This window comes from Salvelinus namaycush, chromosome 21 (assembly GCF_016432855.1).
Source record: "Salvelinus namaycush isolate Seneca chromosome 21, SaNama_1.0, whole genome shotgun sequence".
NCBI lineage: Eukaryota > Metazoa > Chordata > Actinopteri > Salmoniformes > Salmonidae > Salvelinus > Salvelinus namaycush.
In genome coordinates, this window is record NC_052327.1 from 31,418,001 (window position 1) to 31,439,317 (window position 21,317).

The 21,317-nt window shown below is 46.7% G+C and overlaps 1 protein-coding gene across 1 annotated transcript in view; it reads right to left on the reverse strand.

Annotated features, from left to right (window-relative positions):
• LOC120065851 (WW domain-containing oxidoreductase-like) overlaps positions 1-20,686 on the reverse strand; it is a 62,913-nt gene extending 42,227 nt beyond the window's left edge. Inside the window, exon 1 of the mRNA XM_039016898.1 lies at positions 20,654-20,686. Coding sequence (XP_038872826.1) covers positions 20,654-20,686 — 33 coding nt within the window. The remainder of the gene's footprint in view (positions 1-20,653) is intronic.
• Positions 20,687-21,317: the final 631 nt, after the last annotated feature.

Sequence of the window (21,317 nt, forward strand, 5' to 3'; positions counted from 1 at the left end):
TCCCACTTACTGCCCCTATGAGTATTAATACATTCTCTCTCTCTCTCTCTCTCTCTCTCTCTCTCTCTCTCTCTCTCTCTCTCTCTCTCTCTCTCTCTCTCTCTCTCTCTCTCTCTCTCTCTCTCTCTCTCTCTCTCTCTCTCTCTCTCTCTCTCTCTCTCTCTCTCTCTCTCTCTCTCGCACGCACGCACGCACGCACGCACGCACGCACGCACGCACGCACGCACGCACGCACGCACGCACGCACGCACGCACGCACGCACGCACGCACGCACGCACGCACGCACGCACGCACGCACACACACACGCACACACGCACACACGCACTCAAGGGTAAAACCATACCAGCATAGAATGATCTACTCCAGGGGTGTGAAACTAATTCTGCCCTGGGGGCTGCATTTGGACTTCAACGAGGTCCGGAGGACCGCACTGAAAATGTGTTATATTTTATTGGTGTCAAAATTTGTCCTCTATCCATAATCTTTGGAATGTTCAATGTTTCCTCACTGTCTAGTGATTCTTCGCGGGCTGGACAGTCATGAAACTGTATGAATATAGGTCCTTTATCATTACTTCACTGTTTCCATTTGGTTTCAGTCATTTTAAAGTATATTGAGTTATTTTTGTCTTTACTCAAACCACAGCGGATCTGACCCAGAATGGTTCTCCTGATGCTATTATATAGCATTGCAGGGCTGCTATCACACAACGTTAAGGAGGTGATTATGGCCATTATAGAAGTCTGATGAGAGGGGATCTGTTTCATATCATCTACACACAGCACTAATCACAGGTAAGAGAGGATATCATCCGCTCATTTAATGACCCTATAAATGTGACACACACACAGTCTATGCCTCCCTCGCCTCCCCTACTAGAGTCTGGTTCCTCTCAAGGTTTCCTCCCACCTAGAGGGTTTTTCCTGACCACTGTCATGTATCCTTGTTCTTAGGGGTTTAGGCCAGGGTTGCTGTTAAAGCACTTTGGGACAAACTTATTTTTACATAAAATGCTCAATATGAATACAATATGACAGAGAAAGAGAGAGAGAAAGAGAGAGAGAGAGAGAAAGAGATGGAGGGATGGAGTGGGTATGGGGGTACTTCAGCAAATCCAGCAGAGGGAGGTGAGCAGCATGACTTCTAACCCTCCCTCCTCCTCCCACCATACCGGTCCTCCCTCCTCCTCCCACCCTACCGGTCCTCCCTCCTCCTCCCACCCTACCGGTCCTCCCTCCTCCTCCCACCCTACCGGTCCTCCCTCCTCCTCCCACCATACCGGTCCTCCCTCCTCCTCCCACCCTACCGGTCCTCCCTCCTCCTCCCACCGTACCGGTCCTCCCTCCTCCTCCCACCCTACCGGTCCTCCCTCCTCCTCCCACCCTACCGGTCCTCCCTCCTCCTCCCACCGTACCGGTCCTCCCTCCTCCTCCCACCGTACCGGTCCTCCCTCCTCCTCCCACCGTACCGGTCCTCCCTCCTCCTCCCACCGTACCGGTCCTCCCTCCTCCTCCCACCGTACCGGTCCTCCCTCCTCCTCCCACCGTACCGGTCCTCCCTCCTCCTCCCAACGTACCGGTCCTCCCTCCTCCTCCCACCATACCGGTCCTCCCTCCTCCTCCCACCCTACCGGTCCTCCCTCCTCCTCCCACCGTACCGGTCCTCCCTCCTCCTCCCACCATACCGGTCCTCCCTCCTCCTCCCACCCTAACGGTCCTCCCTCCTCCTCCCACCCTACCAGTCCTCCCTCCTCCTCCCATCCTACCGGTCCTCCCTCCTTCTCCCTATCTGCCTGCCTACCCTCCCCATATAGATTGAGGTCTCGTGAGGAAAATAAAGTTTATTGCCTGGAAAAAGGGGGGAAAGCATGTAAAAAGCATTAAGCGATGGAGGTGAACAATTAGACAGATGGCCAGGGTTCTGAAGGAGAGAAGGGGGGAAAAAAGAAATAGGGAAAGAGAGAGAAGGAGAACATGCGGACACAAACGTTCAGGAGTTTTACGAGGAGGCTGACAATTCGTGGTCTCTTGAAGGGCGTTGGGGAAGTAAGACTTACTGCACTAAAGCTGACTAGGCTACACCAGACAGGTTAAATACTACTTGGAAAGTATCATTCCTCTGACTTTGGCTGAACACTCCTCATGAATAATGGTTTTAGCCAAAACAGAATGACAAAGGCAGTGCATTGACATCCATTAGGGAGAAGACTGACAGAGCATGTTGTCTCTCTCGGTCGGTCGGTCGGTCAGTGTGTGTCTGTCACATGGTGAGGACTCAAGGCACAAGTTCACCATGATGACAACACAAGCATCAGACCTCCATACCCTTCCCCCTCTCCCCCCAACACCAGTCACCCATAGAGAACATCTGTCTGTAACATACCTGTGACCTTTTTGACTTTCACAACAGACAGAGAGAAAAAAAGAGGGGAAGGAAAGAAAGAAAGAAAGAAAGAAAGAAAGAAAGAAAGAAAGAAAGAAAGAAAGAAAGAAAGAAAGAAAGAAAGAAAGAAAGAAAGAAAGAGCCAGGATGGGGATGGAAGGGTAAAGCCAGAATAAAGAGCGAGAGGAAGACAGTGTCTTGACAGAATGGTTCCTCACAAACCATCCTGCATTACGCAGACGGAGCAGAGAAGTTAAAGCAGTCTAGTACCACACCTGAGACAAATGACCGTGTACCACACACCTCCATCCATGTGTGTTGAGAAATATATATTTGGGGGAGAGAGGAAAGAGAGAGAAAAGAGATTGGGCCTGTAATACAATTAGAAGTGTGGCCATCCAATCAAATGAGGAAATGGTATGAAGGAAATGCCCCCTTCCTGTTCAATAAGGAACTAGACCACTCTACCAATCTCTTCAATAACCACACACACACCAACCTCTTCAATAACCACACACACACACCAACCTCTTCAATAACCACACACACACACACCAACCTCTTCAATAACCACACACACACACACCAACCTCTTCAATAACCACACACACACACCAACCTCTTCAATAACCACACACACACACCAACCTCTTCAATAACCACACACACACACACCAACCTCTTCAATAACCACACACACACACCAACCTCTTCAATAACCACACACACACACCAACCTCTTCAATAACCACACACACACACCAACCTCTTCAATAACCACACACACACACCAACCTCTTCAATAACCACACACACACACCAACCTCTTCAATAACCACAAACACACACACCAACCTCTTCAATAACCACACACACACACACCAACCTCTTCAATAACCACACACACACCAACCTCTTCAATAACCACACACACACACACCAACCTCTTCAATAACCACACACACACCAACCTCTTCAATAACCACACACACACCAACCTCTTCAATAACCACACACACACCAACCTCTTCAATAACCACACACACACCAACCTCTTCAATAACCACACACACACACCAACCTCTTCAATAACCACACACACACCAACCTCTTCAATAACCACACACACACCAACCTCTTCAATAACCACACACACACCAACCTCTTCAATAACCACACACACACCAACCTCTTCAATAACCACACACACAGCAACCTCTTCAATAACCACACACACAGCAACCTCTTCAATAACCACACACACACCAACATCTTCAATAACCACACACACACACCAACCTCTTCAATAACCACACACACACCAACATCTTCAATAACCACACACACACACCAACCTCTTCAATAACCACACACACACACCAACCTCTTCAATAACCACACACACACACCAACCTCTTAAATAACCACACACACACCAACCTCTTCAATAACCACACACACACCAACCTCTTCAATAACCACACACACACCAACCTCTTCAATAACCACACACACACCAACCTCTTCAATAACCACACACACACCAACCTCTTCAATAACCACACACACACCAACCTCTTCAATAATCACACACACACCAACATCTTCAATAACCACACACACACCAATCTCTTCATTAACCACACACACACCAACCTCTTCAATAACCACACACACACACCAACCTCTTCAATAACCACACACACACCAACCTCTTCAATAACCACACACACACCAACCTCTTCATTAACCACACACACACCAACCTCTTCAATAACCACACACACACACACCAACCTCTTCAATAACCACACACACACCAACCTCTTCAATAACCACACACACACCAACCTCTTCAATAACCACACACACACCAACCTCTTCAATTAACCACACACACACCAACCTCTTCAATAACCACACACACACCAACCTCTTCAATAACCACACACACACCAACCTCTTCAATAACCACACACACACACCAACCTCTTCATTAACCACACACACACACCAACCTCTTCAATAACCACACACACACCAACCTCTTCAATAACCACACACACACCAACCTCTTCAATAACCACACACACACCAACCTCTTCAATAACCACACACACACCAACCTCTTCAATAACCACACACACACCAACCTCTTCAATAACCACACACACACCAACCTCTTCAATAACCACACACACACCAACCTCTTCAATAACCACACACACACACCAACCTCTTCAATAACCACACACACACCAACCTCTTCAATAACCACACACACACCAACATCTTCAATAACCACACACACACCAACCTCTTCAATAACCACACACACACCAACCTCTTCAATAACCACACACACACCAACCTCTTCAATAACCACACACACACCAACCTCTTCATTAACCACACACACACCAACCTCTTCAATAACCACACACACACCAACCTCTTCAATAACCACACACACACACACCAACCTCTTCAATAACCACATACACACACCAACCTCTTCATTAACCACACACACACACCAACCTCTTCATTAACCACACACACACCAACCTCTTCAATAACCACACACACACCAACCTCTTCATTAACCACACACACACCAACCTCTTCATTAACCACACACACACACCAACCTCTTCAATAACCACACACACACCAACATCTTCAATAACCACACACACACCAACCTCTTCATTAACCACACACACACCAACCTCTTCAATAACCACACACACACACCAACCTCTTCAATAACCACACACACACCAACCTCTTCAATAACCACACACACACCAACCTCTTCATTAACCACACACACACCAACCTCTTCAATAACCACACACACACCAACCTCTTCAATAACCACACACACACACACCAACCTCTTCAATAACCACATACACACACCAACCTCTTCATTAACCACACACACACACCAACCTCTTCATTAACCACACACACACCAACCTCTTCAATAACCACACACACACCAACCTCTTCATTAACCACACACACACCAACCTCTTCATTAACCACACACACACACACCAACCTCTTCAATAACCACACACACACCAACATCTTCAATAACCACACACACACCAACCTCTTCATTAACCACACACACACCAACCTCTTCAATAACCACACACACACACCAACCTCTTCAATAACCACACACACACCAACCTCTTCAATAACCACACACACACACCAACCTCTTCAATAACCACACACACACCAACCTCTTCATTAACCACACACACACCAACCTCTTCAATAACCACACACACACCAACCTCTTCAATAACCACACACACACCAACATCTTCAATAACCACACACACACCAACCTCTTCAATAACCACACACACACCAACATCTTCAATAACCACACACACACCAACCTCTTCAATAACCACACACACACCAACCTCTTCATTAACCACACACACACCAACCTCTTCAATAACCACACACACACCAACCTCTTCAATAACCACACACACACACCAACCTCTTCAATAACCACACACACACCAACCTCTTCAATAACCACACACACACCAACCTCTTCAATAACCACACACACACCAACCTCTTCAATAACCACACACACACCAACCTCTTCAATAACCACACACACACACCAACCTCTTCAATAACCACACACACACCAACCTCTTCAATAACCACACACACACCAACATCTTCAATAACCACACACACACCAACCTCTTCAATAACCACACACACACCAACATCTTCAATAACCACACACACACCAACATCTTCAATAACCACACACACACCAACCTCTTCAATAACCACACACACACCAACCTCTTCAATAACCACATACACACCAACCTCTTCAATAACCACACACACACCAACATCTTCAATAACCACACACACACCAACCTCTTCAATAACCACACACACACCAACCTCTTCAATAACCACACACACACCAACCTCTTCAATAACCACACACACACACACACCAACCTCTTCAATAACCACACACACACCAACCTCTTCAATAACCACACACACACCAACCTCTTCAATAACCACACACACACACACCAACCTCTTCAATAACCACACACACACACCAACCTCTTCAATAACCACACACACACACCAACCTCTTCAATAACCACACACACACCAACCTCTTCAATAACCACACACACACCAACCTCTTCAATAACCACACACACACACCAACCTCTTCAATAACCACACACACACCAACCTCTTCAATAACCACACACACAACAATCACCACTGACCCCTTTAATAGTGTTGAAGCCAGCCCTAATGGAGCTAGTGGAACGGGCAAATAATCCCCTAGGATAATGCACTAGCTCCCACTCACTGCTCTTACGCCCCTCTCCTCATCCCGTACTGCCCCTCACCTCACCCCGTACTGCCCCTCTCCTCACCCCGTACTGCCCCTCTCCTCACCCCGTACTGCCCCTCTCCTCACCCCGTACTGCCCCTCTCCTCACCCCGTGCTGCTCCTCTCCTCACCCCGTGCTGCTCCTCTCCTCACCCCGTACTGCCCCTCTCCTCACCTCGTACTGCCCCTCTCCTCACCCCGTGCTGCTCCTCTCCTCACCCCGTGCTGCCCCTCTCCTCACCCCGTGCTGCCCCTCTCCTCACCCCGTACTGCCCCTCTCCTCACCCCGTGCTGCCCCTCTCCTCACCCCGTGCTGCCCCCACCACTACCGTTCAGGAGTAGTGGAGAGAAGTATGCCGATGGGGGATGAGGGAGAGATAGAGAGATAGAGAGTGGGAAGACCTGAGACTATATTATAGAATTATTTGAGAACAAATAAAGAAACAATTTAAGTATTCCCAAGCCATTTAAGAGCAGATAACACAAAGGGGATCCCTCTAAGCTACAGTAGTAATGATGTGTGTTCATACCAAGTTCTATGTGTGAAAGTGAGCAAGCAGAGAAGTCCTCATGTGAAAAGGGCACCTTATAAAAGCAATTAAGAGAGCTGGCTTTGACCAGCTCATTCAGCTCATTCCTCCATGACCGTGTCCTGACCACATTTTAAGACTTTACTTGATCAGAGATATATTTGGGGAGAAAGAGAAAAGGTGGGAAGAGGGAGGAGGGAAACGGCAGCATGAACTGGTCATAAATCATTCTATCAGAAGGATGACGTTCCTTCATAAATACCCACCAATCTTCTCTCCACCTGGCTGGGTCACATACACACACCTCTCCACCTGGCTGGGTCACATACACACACCTCTCCACCTGGCTGGGTCACATACACACACACCTCTCCACCTGGCTGGGTCACATACACACACCTCTCCACCTGGCTGGGTCACATATACACCTCTCTCCACCTGGCTGGGTCACATACACACACCTCTCCACCTGGCTGGGTCACATACACACACCTCTCCACCTGGCTGGGTCACATACACACAGCTCTCCACCTGGCTGGGTCACATACACACACCTCTCCACCTGGCTGGGTCACATACACACACCTCTCCACCTGGCTGGGTCACATATACACACCTCTCCACCTGGCTGGGTCACATATACACACCTCTCCACCTGGCTGGGTCACATACACACACCTCTCCACCTGGCTGGGTCACATACACACACCTCTCCACCTGGCTGGGTCACATATACACACCTCTCCACCTGGCTGGGTCACATATACACACCTCTCCACCTGGCTGGGTCACATACACACACCTCTCCACCTGGCTGGGTCACATACACACACCTCTCCACCTGGCTGGGTCACATACACACACCTCTCCACCTGGCTGGGTCACATACACACCTCTCCACCTGGCTGGGTCACATATACACACCTCTCCACCTGGCTGGGTCACATACACACACCTCTCCACCTGGCTGGGTCACATACACACACCTCTCCACCTGGCTGGGTCACATACACACACCTCTCCACCTGGCTGGGTCACATACACACACCTCTCCACCTGGCTGGGTCACATACACACACCTCTCCACCTGGCTGGGTCACATACACACACCTCTCCACCTGGCTGGGTCACATATACACACCTCTCCACCTGGCTGGGTCACATACACACACCTCTCCACCTGGCTGGGTCACATACACACACCTCTCCACCTGGCTGGGTCACATACACACACCTCTCCACCTGGCTGGGTCACATACACACACCTCTCCACCTGGCTGGGTCACATACACACACCTCTCCACCTGGCTGGGTCACATACACACACCTCTCCACCTGGCTGGGTCACATACACACACCTCTCCACCTGGCTGGGTCACATACACACCTCTCCACCTGGCTGGGTCACATACACACACCTCTCCACCTGGCTGGGTCACATACACACACCTCTCCACCTGGCTGGGTCACATACACACACCTCTCCACCTGGCTGGGTCACATACACACACCTCTCCACCTGGCTGGGTCACATATACACACCTCTCCACCTGGTTGCGTCACATACACACACCTCTCCACCTGGCTGGGTCACATACACACACCTCTCCACCTGGCTGCGTCTCCAACTTACGACCTGCGTCTAAGTACTGAGCTCCCTTTGTCTGTCCTATACACCCCTCTCTCTCACACACACACACACACACACACACACACACACACACACACACACACACACACACACACACACACACACACACACACACACACACACACACACACACACACACACACCACAATTACTAGTGAGGCCAGTCTCTGGCGAGGAAGGGGAAAGTGCCTGTTCAGCACATACAGGCAGAATATGCAATTTCCTCCAGTTAAGTCTGTATTAAATTGATTTCTTCTCTGTCTGACACAGACAGGGTTTTTCCACCTAATGAAAGCAGGGTAATCTACAGGTTCTCCCTTTCCTGAAATCAAGTTACAAATCAAGCGACTGTGGAGGCGATATGGGAAAGGTGAGGGAAGGACACGGGATGATTTTCCAGATGAGGAACATGGAGAACGAAGCACATCCCGTACGTGCTGACACACGGGAGAGCAGCTCTCTCTCACACACACACTGAAAGAGAGAGGAAAAGTGGGAAAAAGAGAAGTTACTATTTCTCAGACAGGAGAGTTAAGCGGTGTGAGCAGTGTGTGCAGTGTGTGTTTTAGCGGTGTCTGTTCCTGTGACTCCAGAGAGACATCTCCAGCTGCTAGTCTGGTGAATAATCACCACTATATCCCAGGCCTGGCCTGGTCTACTGGGAGAAGACATACAAACATACTATAGTTGTTTCAGTCACTTTAACAAGAGAACAGACCTTCTTAGAGGACATTGGGAGAAAGATACATCAGGACAGATAGAGGCTATTAGTATGGCTTAGAATAGTACAATTCCTGTTACCCTCTGTGTCTCTCTGGACAGAGGAGGGACTGGAGGTCTGAGACAGAGAGGGCTGTGGGGCGTCTCTAAAGAGAAAAGACGCTACGCTTCTTTATCCTCTGGTTATACTGGACAGGAAAGAAAGAAAGAGAGAGAGAGAAAGAGTGAGTGAGTGAGTGAGTGAGTGAGTGAGTGAGTGAGTGAGTGAGTGAGTGAGTGAGTGAGTGAGTGAGTGAGTGAGTGAGAGTGTGAGTGAGTGAGTGAGTGAGTGAGTGAGAGAGAGAGAGAGAGAGAGAGAGAGAGAGAGAGAGAGAGAGAGAGAGAGTGTGAGTGAGTGAGTGAGTGAGTGAGTGAGTGAGTGAGTGAGTGAGTGAGTGAGTGAGTGAGTGAGTGAGTGAGTGAGTGAGTGAGTGAGTGAGTGAGTGAGTGAGTGAGTGAGTGAGTGAGTGAGTGAGTGAGTGAGTGAGTGAGTGAGTGAGTGAGTGAGTGAGTGAGAGAGATGGGGAAATGAAGAGGACAGAGCGGTCAACATATTTGCAGAGTTTGCTTTTCGGATGCAGACAGTAGGGCCATGGGGCCTCAGGCACAGATCAGATTTAACACACAAATAGTCACAGTTGCACGCACACACACACACACACACACACACACACACACACACACACACACACACACACACACACACACACACACATACTGAGGAGAACAAAGAAAGTCACACCCAAACATGAAAGTGTAAAAGTGATATTTCAATTAATCTAAGTTCCTGATTTGATTAAGTAATAATCATACCTCTTGATCTGTGTGTCTCTAAAATACAGTGACAAATGTTTAGTTATTTTGGCAATGATAAAATGACTATGAGGTTAAAGAGCAGACTGTCAGCTTTAATTTGAGGGTATTTTTCATCCATATCAAGTGAATAATGATGAGTGACAAATATCATACCCCCAAGACATGCTAACCTATAACCATGACAATAACAGGGGAGGTTAGTATTTTATATCATACCCCCAAGACATGCTAACCTATAACCATGACATTAACAGGGGAGGTTAGTATTTTATATCATACCCCCAAGACATGCTAACCTATAACCATGACATTAACAGGGGAGGTTAGTATTTTATATCATACCCCCAAGACATGCTAACCTATAACCATGACATTAACAGGGGAGGTTAGTATTTTATATCATACCCCCAAGACATGCTAACCTATAACCATTACAATAACAGGGGAGGTTAGCATTTTATATCATACCCCCAAGACATGCTAACCTATAACCATGACAATAACAGGGGAGGTTAGTATTTTATATCATACCCCCAAGACATGCTAACCTATAACCATGACAATAACAGGGGAGGTTAGCATTTTATATCATACCCCCAAGACATGCTAACCTATAACCATGACAATAACAGGGGAGGTTAGCATTTTATATCATACCCCCAAGACATGCTAACCTATAACCATTAAAATAACAGGGGAGGTTAGCATTTTATATCATACCCCCAAGACATGCTAACCTATAACCATGACATTAACAGGGGAGGTTAGCATTTTATATCATACCCCCAAGACATGCTAACCTATAACCATGACAATAACAGGGGAGGTTAGCATTTTATATCATACCCCCAAGACATGCTAACCTATAACCATGACATTAACAGGGGAGGTTAGCATTTTATATCATACCCCCAAGACATGCTAACCTATAACCATGACATTAACAGGGGAGGTTAGCATTTTATATCATACCCCCAAGACATGCTAACCTATAACCATGACAATAACAGGGGAGGTTAGCATTTTATATCATACCCCCAAGACATGCTAACCTATAACCATGACATTAACAGGGGAGGTTAGCATTTTATATCATACCCCCAAGACATGCTAACCTATAACCATGACATTAACAGGGGAGGTTAGCATTTTATATCATACCCCCAAGACATGCTAACCTATAACCATGACATTAACAGGGGAGGTTAGCATTTTATATCATACCCCCAAGACATGCTAACCTATAACCATGACATTAACAGGGGAGGTTAGTATTTTATATCATACCCCCAAGACATGCTAACCTATAACCATTACAATAACAGGGGAGGTTAGCATTTTATATCATACCCCCAAGACATGCTAACCTATAACCATGACATTAACAGGGGAGGTTAGCATTTTATATCATACCCCCAAGACATGCTAACCTATAACCATGACATTAACAGGGGAGGTTAGCATTTTATATCATACCCCCAAGACATGCTAACCTATAACCATGACATTAACAGGGGAGGTTAGTATTTTATATCATACCCCCAAGACATGCTAACCTATAACCATGACATTAACAGGGGAGGTTAGCATTTTATATCATACCCCCAAGACATGCTAACCTATAACCATGACATTAACAGGGGAGGTCAGCATTTTATATCATACCCCCAAGACATGCTAACCTATAACCATGACATTAACAGGGGAGGTTAGCATTTTATATCATACCCCCAAGACATGCTAACCTATAACCATGACATTAACAGGGGAGGTTAGTATTTTATATCATACCCCCAAGACATGCTAACCTATAACCATTACAATAACAGGGGAGGTTAGCATTTTATATCATACCCCCAAGACATGCTAACCTATAACCATGACAATAACAGGGGAGGTTAGCATTTTATATCATACCCCCAAGACATGCTAACCTATAACCATGACATTAACAGGGGAGGTTAGCATTTTATATCATACCCCCAAGACATGCTAACCTATAACCATTACAATAACAGGGGAGGTTAGCATTTTATATCATACCCCCAAGACATGCTAACCTATAACCATGACATTAACAGGGGAGGTTAGCATTTTATATCATACCCCCAAGACATGCTATAATATTCATAATATTTGTGAACTGAAACTTTCTGGATGTGGATAAAAAATACCCTCAAATTAAAGCTGACAGTCTGCACTTTAACGTCACAGTCATTGTATCATTTCAAATCCAAAGTGCTGGAGAACAGAGCCAAAACAACAACAAAAAAGTGTCACTATCCCAATACTTTTGGAGCTCACTGAGGTTGTGTCTAAAATATCAGTATAGGACGGCCACATAGACCTTCATTCCTCTGTATTAAATTCAACTCGCCCTCTCCTCCCTCTCTCATCCCACTAGCATATTTCTCTTTCTACTTCAGTGCAGCATTAGATTTACATCAGAAAGTGATGGAGACTGAAATAAGATGCTGTTATTATCATCCAGACATCCAGAGACACTCTTTTCTCTCCTCCTCTTCTCCTCCTCTTCTCTTCTCCCCATCTCCTCCTCATCTCCACCCCTTCATCTCCTCCTCTTCTCTTCTCCCCATCTCCTCCTCATCTCCACCCCTTCTCCTCCTCTTCTCTTCATCTCCTCCTCTTCTCTTCTCCCCATCTCCTCCTCAACTCCACCCCTTCTCCTCCTCATCGCCTCCTCATCTCCTCCTCTTCTCTTCTCCCCATCTCCTCCTCATCTCCACCCCTTCTCCTCCTCTTCTCTTCATCTCCTCCTCTTCTCTTCTCCCCATCTCCTCCTCATCTCCACCCCTTCTCCTCCTCATCGCCTCCTCATCTCCCCCTCTTCTCTTCATCTCCTCCTCTTCTCTTCTCCCCATCTCCTCCTCATCTCCACCCCTTCTCCTCCTCATCGCCTCCTCATCTCCTCCTCTTCTCTTCTCCCCATCTCCTCCTCATCTCCACCCCTTCTCCTCCCCTTCTCTTCATCTCCTCCTCTTCTCTTCTCCCCATCTCCTCCTCATCTCCACCCCTTCTCCTCCTCATCGCCTCCTCATCTCCCCCTCTTCTCTTCATCTCCTCCTCTTCTCTTCTCCCAATCTCCTCCTCATCTCCACCCCTTCTCCTCCTCATCGCCTCCTCATCTCCTCCACTTCTCTTCTCCCCATCTCCTCCTCATCTCCACCCCTTCTCCTCCTCATCATCTCATCTTCTCTTCATTTCCTTCTCTTATCTTCATCTTCTCCTCCTCATCTCCTCATCTTCTCCCCATCTCCTCCTCCTCTTCTTCTCCTCTCTTCTCCCCATCTCCCTCTCCCTCTCCCCACATACATCTTATCCCTCCCTCTCCTTCCTTATATCTCCGTAATATTTGCAGACGGTGCAGGTTTTCCCAGCATGCGTGTCTTCTGTGTTAGCAATACCCTAACAACCAGGGTCTTAATGTGATCCATATTGCTCTGTAATATTCCACATCTCACAATAAACACTAGCAATCACATATTTACACCCAGCTTATTTTGCAATTCTGCAGAGGGCTTTAGTGGTGGGGCGGACGGCAGACACAGCTTTAGATGCTGATTAAGTCACTAGGCTAGATAACAAAAGTCACAAACTACAAGACACCCCTTCTCTTCACACAAACTTTCTCTTTGTGAGAGTGTCAGCAATAAGCTCACTTGCTGAAAACACAAAGTAATGCATTCTTTTCAAGTGCTCTTTTGCCACATGATTGCTTTGTCCCAAATTAGTGGGTTTCTACTGTTTTTACATCTTCCAAAAGATGTGCATGCTTTGTCATCACAGTAACTTAAGGGCTGGCAATCTAACACAAACACACACGCTCATACACACAAAGTCTCTTTGATTTGGTTTATTGCTCTGCTTTGTGTGTGCATCATAAAAACACAAGTGTAACAATTGAATAAGAAAAGGATCCAGCCATTATGATGCATGGAGGTCTTTGATCTGAATAATGTAATAATTGGTATTTTGATGAGGGAATGTTCTGCTATCTGTAGGGTTCTGGAAGCACTTTGATTAAACACCTGTTTTGTTTAGGAACATTCTAATCTAAACTGCTTAGTGTTTTCTATTCTCACAATAGTTTAGCCAGGAAATAAAATGAACGAAAAAATGAACGATGTGTTCTCCTCTCTTTGGGTTACACGATCTCACTTTATTCCCTTCCCTGATTTAGTGCCACTGCAGCTCAACACCTGCACGCATATAAGGCCCTCCCCCGCTCTCCTTTCGGAAAAGCTGACCACGACTCCATTTTGTTGCTTCCAGCCTACAGACAGAAACTAAAACAAGAATCTCCCGCGCTCAGGTCTGTTCAACGCTGGTCCGACCAATCTGATTCCACGCTTCAAGACTGCTTCGATCACGTGGATTGGGATATGTTCCACATTGCGTCCAACAACAACATTGACGAATACGCTGATTCGGTGAGCGAGTTCATTAGAAAGTGCATTGGCGACGTCGTACCCACAACAACTATTAAAACATTCCCAAACCAGAAACAGTGGATTGATGGCAGCATTTGCGCGAAACTGAAAGCGCGAACCACTGCTTTTAACCAGGGCAAGGTGACCGGAAACATGACCGAATACAAACAGTGTAGCTATTCCCTCCGCAAGGCAATCAAACAAGCTAAGCGTCAGTATAGAGACAAAGCAGAGTTGCAACTCAACGGCTCAGACACAAGAGGTATGTGGCAGGGTCTACAGTCAATCACGGATTACAAAAAGAAAACCAGCCCCGTTGCGGACCAGGATGTCTTGCTCCCAGACAGACTAAATAACTTCTTTGCTCGCTTTGAGGACAATACAGTGCCACTGACACGGCCCGCTACCAAAACCTGCGGACTCTCCTTCACTGCAGCCGACGTGAGTAAAACATTTAAACGTGTTAACCCTCGCAAGGCTGCAGGTCCAGACGGCATCCCCAGTCGCGTCCTCAGAGCATGCGCAGACCAGCTGGCTGGTGTGTTTACGGACATATTCAATCAATCCTTATCCCAGTCTGCTGTTCCCACATGCTTCAAGAGGGCCACCATTGTTCCTGTTCCCAAGAAAGCTAAGGTAACTGAGCTAAACGACTACCGCCCCGTAGCACTCACTTCCGTCATCATGAAGTGCTTTGAGAGACTAGTCAAGGACCATATCACCTCCACCCTACCTGACACCCTAGACCCACTCCAATTTGCTTACCGCCCCAATAGATCCACAGACGACGCAATCGCAACCACACTGCACACTGCCCTAACCCATCTGGACAAGAGGAATACCTATGTGAGAATGCTGTTCATCGACTACAGCTCAGCATTTAACACCATAGTACCCTACAAACTTGTCATCAAGCTCGAGACCCTGGGTCTCGACCCCGCCCTGTGCAACTGGGTACTGGACTTCCTGACGGACCGCCCCCAGGTGGTGAGAGTAGGTAACAACATCTCCCCCCTCTGATCCTCAACACTGGGGCCCCACAAGGGTGCGTTCTGAGCCCTCTCCTGTACTCCCTGTTCACCCACGACTGCGCGGCCATGCACGCCTCCAACTCAATCATCAAGTTTGCGGACGACACTACAGTGGTAGGCTTGATTACCAACAACGACGAGACGGCCTACAGGGAGGAGGTGAGGGCCCTCGGAGTGTGGTGTCAGGAAAATAACCTCACACTCAACGTCAACAAAACAAAGGAGATGATTGTGGACTTCAGGAAACAGCAGAGGGAGCACCTCCCTATCCACATCGACGGGACAGTAGTGGAGAGGGTAGTAAGTTTTAAGTTCCTCGGCGTACACATCACGGACAAACTGAATTGGTCCACCCACACAGACAGCGTTGTGAAGAAGGCGCACTCACAAACTTCTACAGATGCACAATCGAGAGCATCCTGTCGGGCTGTATCACCGCCTGGTACGGCAACTGCTCCGCCCACAACCGTAAGGCTCTCCAGAGGGTAGTGAGGTCTGCACAACGCATCACTGGGGGCAAACTACCTGCCCTCCAGGACACCTACACCCCCCGATGTCACAGGAACGCCATAAAGATCATCAAGGACAACAACCACCCGAGCCACTGCCTGTTCACCCCGCTATCATCCAGAAGGCGAGGTCAGTACAGGTGCATCAAAGCAGGGACCGAGAGACTGAAAAACAGCTTCTATCTCAAGGCCATCAGACTGTTAAACAGCCATCACTAACATTGAGTGGCTGCTGTCAACATACTGACTCAACTCTAACTCACTTTAATAATGGAATTGATGGAAATTGATCAAAAATGTATCACCAGCCACTTTAAACAATGCCACTTAATATAATGTATATGTATATACTGTACTCTATATCATCTACTGCATCTTGCCATCTTTATGTAATACATGTATCACTAGCCACTTTAAACTATGCACTTTTATGTTTACATACCCTACATTACTCATCTCATATGTATATACTGTACTCTATACCATCTACTGCATCTTGCCTATGCCGTTCTGTACCATCACTCATTCATATATCTTTATGTACATATTCTTTATCCCTTTACACTTGTGTGTATAAGGTAGTAGTTGTGGAATTGTTAGGTTAGATTACTCGTTGGTTATTACTGCATTGTCGGAACTAGAAGCACAAGCATTTCGCTACACTCGCATTAACATCTGCTAACCATGTGCATGTGTGACAAATACAATTTGATTTGATTTGATTTGATTGTGGGACACATTAGGCCTTAGAACGTGTTATATAGTGTTTTGTATAAATGTATTCTCTTCATGTGTCCTCTCCTCTCTCCTGAACCACAGAGGAGCTCCTGGAACAATGAAATAGACGAGTCACATGACCCAGAAGGAGGTCAGGAGTCATGCAGCCCCAGACTGTCAGTGGACCAGAGTCTGACAGGGAATAAACCTTGTCAACAAATGGTGTTATTGTTTTAATTCATGCAGCCTTATTCAATTTACAGGGAGATGATACCTTCACCTGGAAACAGAGGGACAAATGAATTAGCGAAAGACAGCAAAAGAGGAGAGGCTACGTGCGGTGGTAGGCGGACGGACACCTCATCCCTCCATCTCTCTGTCTCCTCGGTAGAGGTGTAACTAAATTAAAAGGGCCTATCATCTCCCAGGACAGTGTGTTGCGCTGCAGAGTTGGTCAGGCTTGTCTATAGTCTCACATCTTAATGTAATCAGGCTCTGTGTTGATTGAGTTGGGCTGGGCCGCACGGATTCATCTGTCCTTCCCTGCCATGCACTGACTAACAATACTCAGAGTGAGAGGGGGGAAGATGAAGGTACTCACTCATCTTGATTCGTAAGATGTGAAACATAGAATAAAGTATTCATAGAACTTTTAACTCTATCCTAAAGTCTATTTCTAATTTCCACTTTGCTACAGTATAATGAAAGCCATGTAAGATCACTCAACTTTCAATTTCCCCTTTTAGCGTTTCAAAAGATATTCGCTTCTTGATCTCAGCATGACCAAGAGCAATGTGCAATTTAGAGCTAGTTGACCGTGGTAAAATCTGGACAGGAATTTCACAGCATAATGTAAATCTTACCCTGACACAGAACAGATTTTCCCAACCATAATCTAACCGAAAGAACACACTCAATGAAAACCTGGCCAAACTGAGTAATCGGGGGAGAAGGACCTTGGTCAGGGAGGTGACCAAGAACCCGATGGACACTCTGAAAGAGCTCTAGAGTTCCTCTGTGGAGATGGGAGAAACTTCCAGAAGGACAACCATCTCTGCAGCACTCCACCAATCAGGCCTTTATGGTAGAGTGGCCAGACGGAAGCCACTCCTCAGTAAAAGGCACATGGCAGCCTGCTTGGAGATTGCCAAAAGGCACCTAAAGTGCTCTCAGACCATGAGAAACACAATTCTCTGGTCTGATGAAACAAAGATCGAGCTCTTTGGCCTGAATGCCAAGAATCACGTCTGGAGGAAACCTGTCACCATCCCTATGGTGAAGCATGGTTTTTCAGCGGCAGGGACTGGGAGACTAGTCACGATCGAGGGAAAGATGAACGTAGCAAAGTACAGAGAGATCCTTGATGAAAACCTGCACCAGAGCGCTCAGGACCTCAGACTGGGGTGAAGGTTCACCTTCCAACAGGACAACAACCCTAAGCACACAGCCAAGACAACGCAGGAGTGGCTTCAGGACAAGTCTCTGAATGTCCTTGAATACCCCAGCAGGAGCCCGGACTTGAACCCGATCTAGCATCTCTGTAGAGACCTGAAAATAGCTGTGCAGCAATGCTCCCCATCCAACCTGACAGAGCTTGAGAGGATCTGCAGAGAAGAATGGGAGAAACTCCCCAAATACAGGTGTGCCAAGCTTGTAGCGTCGATTTAATCATTTTTTTAATAAGGCTGTAACGTAACAAAATGTGGGGAAAAATCAAGGGGTCTGAATACTTTTCGAATGCACTGTAAGTATCAAAAGTAAATGTAATTGCTAAAATATACTTAAGTATCAAATGTAAAAGTATAGATCATTTCTCATTCCTTATATTAAGTAAACCAGACGGGACCATTTTCTTTTTTCTTTGGCCAGGGGCACAATCTAACACTCAGACATTATTTACAAATGAAGCATGTACGTTTAGTGAGTCCTCCAGATCAGAGGCAGTAGGAATGACTAGGGATGTTCTCGGTTTAGTGAGTCCTCCAGATCAGAGGCAGTAGGAATGACTAGGGATGTTCTCTGTTTAGTGAGTCCTCCAGATCAGAGGCAGTAGGGATGACTAGGGATGTTCTCTGTTTAGTGAGTCCTCCAGATCAGAGGCAGTAGGGATGACTAGGGATGTTCTCTGTTTAGTGAGTCCTCCAGATCAGAGGCAGTAGGGATGACTAGGGATGTTCTCTGTTTAGTGAGTCCTCCAGATCAGAGGCAGTAGGAATGACTAGGGATGTTCTCTGTTTAGTGAGTCCTCCAGATCAGAGGCAGTAGGAATGACTAGGGATGTTCTCTGTTTAGTGAGTCCTCCAGATCAGAGGCAGTAGGAATGACTAGGGATGTTCTCTGTTTAGTGAGTCCTCCAGATCAGAGGCAGTAGGAATGACTAGGGATGTTCTCTGTTTAGTGAGTCATCCAGATCAGAGGCAGTAGGGATGACTAGGGATGTTCTCTGTTTAGTGAGTCCTCCAGATCAGAGGCAGTAGGGATGACTAGGGATGTTCTCTGTTTAGTGAGTCCTCCAGATCAGAGGCAGTAGGAATGACTAGGGATGTTCAAATGCTAAGCATTCGAAATGTAACGAGTACTTTAGGGTGTCAGGGAAAATGTATGGAGTAAAAAGTACATTATTTTCTTTAGGAATGTAGTGAAGTAAAAATCAAAGTTAAATAAATAGTAAAGTAAAGTACAGATACTCCAAGAACTACTTAAGTACTACTATAAAGTATTTTTACTTAAGTACTTTACACTACTGAGCAGTCCTGTATTAGTGGAAACAACATTTCCTCATTAACTTATAGGTAGAGATGCTCCGTAGCTTGAAATTACCCACGAGCCTCCCTCTCCAGTTGGCAAACAAATGATCCAGGCAGCCGCAGTAAAAGGCAGATGATTTAAATAATAGGAGGGATTTAAATCTGCACCCACAGAACTATTCAGCAAAGGACTGAACATTTACTTCTTCTATTTCTCCTCCCGTGTTCATTCCACCTCCCTGCTATTGTCCTCCCTCACTTCCCTGTGTCCATCTGTTCTCCTGGATCTAGAGGATGTGAAGAATAGATTTGCCTCTAGTAATATCACACAATCCAAGGAGCCTATTATCTGAATAGTTGCACGTGTGTGTGTGTGTGTGTGTGTGTGTGTGTGTGCGTGCGTGCGTGCGTGCGTGCGTGCGTGCGTGCGTGCGTGCGTGCGTGTTGTCCCTAAAGTGTATCTTGCAGGTCAACTACAGAGGTGAGTAGAGGTCTCCATTACCTCTGAGTTATAGTCACCATTTGCATGTCAAACATCCGCTATGGAGGACTGGCCACCTCGGTACCACCCCCATTCCACCACCAGCACACAGGGCAATCAGGGAGATTTACTGAGCCTCATGGCCCACCTTGGGCACCTCCGGCTGGGGCAGATAGCCCATTCCCTGCCCCTGGTCTCACTAGGGGCCCTCTGGGCCTCATCCAGGAGCTAGGGAATGGCAGCACTTAACATGACTGAGGAAGACCAAAATACACAACTAGTGGGAACAGGCTATAAAACAGAGGGCAGAACAAAGCATATGTCTGGTGATAATGGATAATCCCAAATAACATAGAGCATCTGCATATTGTTTCTGCTGTGGTAATGTCTCATTATACCAGGAGAAAGAGAAGAACCTGTGTGAGTACGGTTCATTTAAGTGTCAATGGAGACATCGTCCCTCTGCTCCTCAGGAGCAAATGTAGGCACGTAACGACTTCACACACCTCGTATAGTTGCTCAACACACACTCTCTGAGAGAATGTTATTTAGTGTGATTTGCAGCAGTAAATGGCTCACCTGAGAGGTCCCTGTCCTGTTAGTGCTGTCTCATGGCTGAACTCTGCCAGGGTAATACACAGATACACACACACTCTGCCAGGGTAATACACAGATACACACACACTCTGCCAGGGTAATACACAGATACACACACACTCTGCCAGGGTAATACACAGATACACACACACTCTGCCAGGGTAATACACAGATACACACACACTCTGCCAGGGTAATACACAGATACACACACA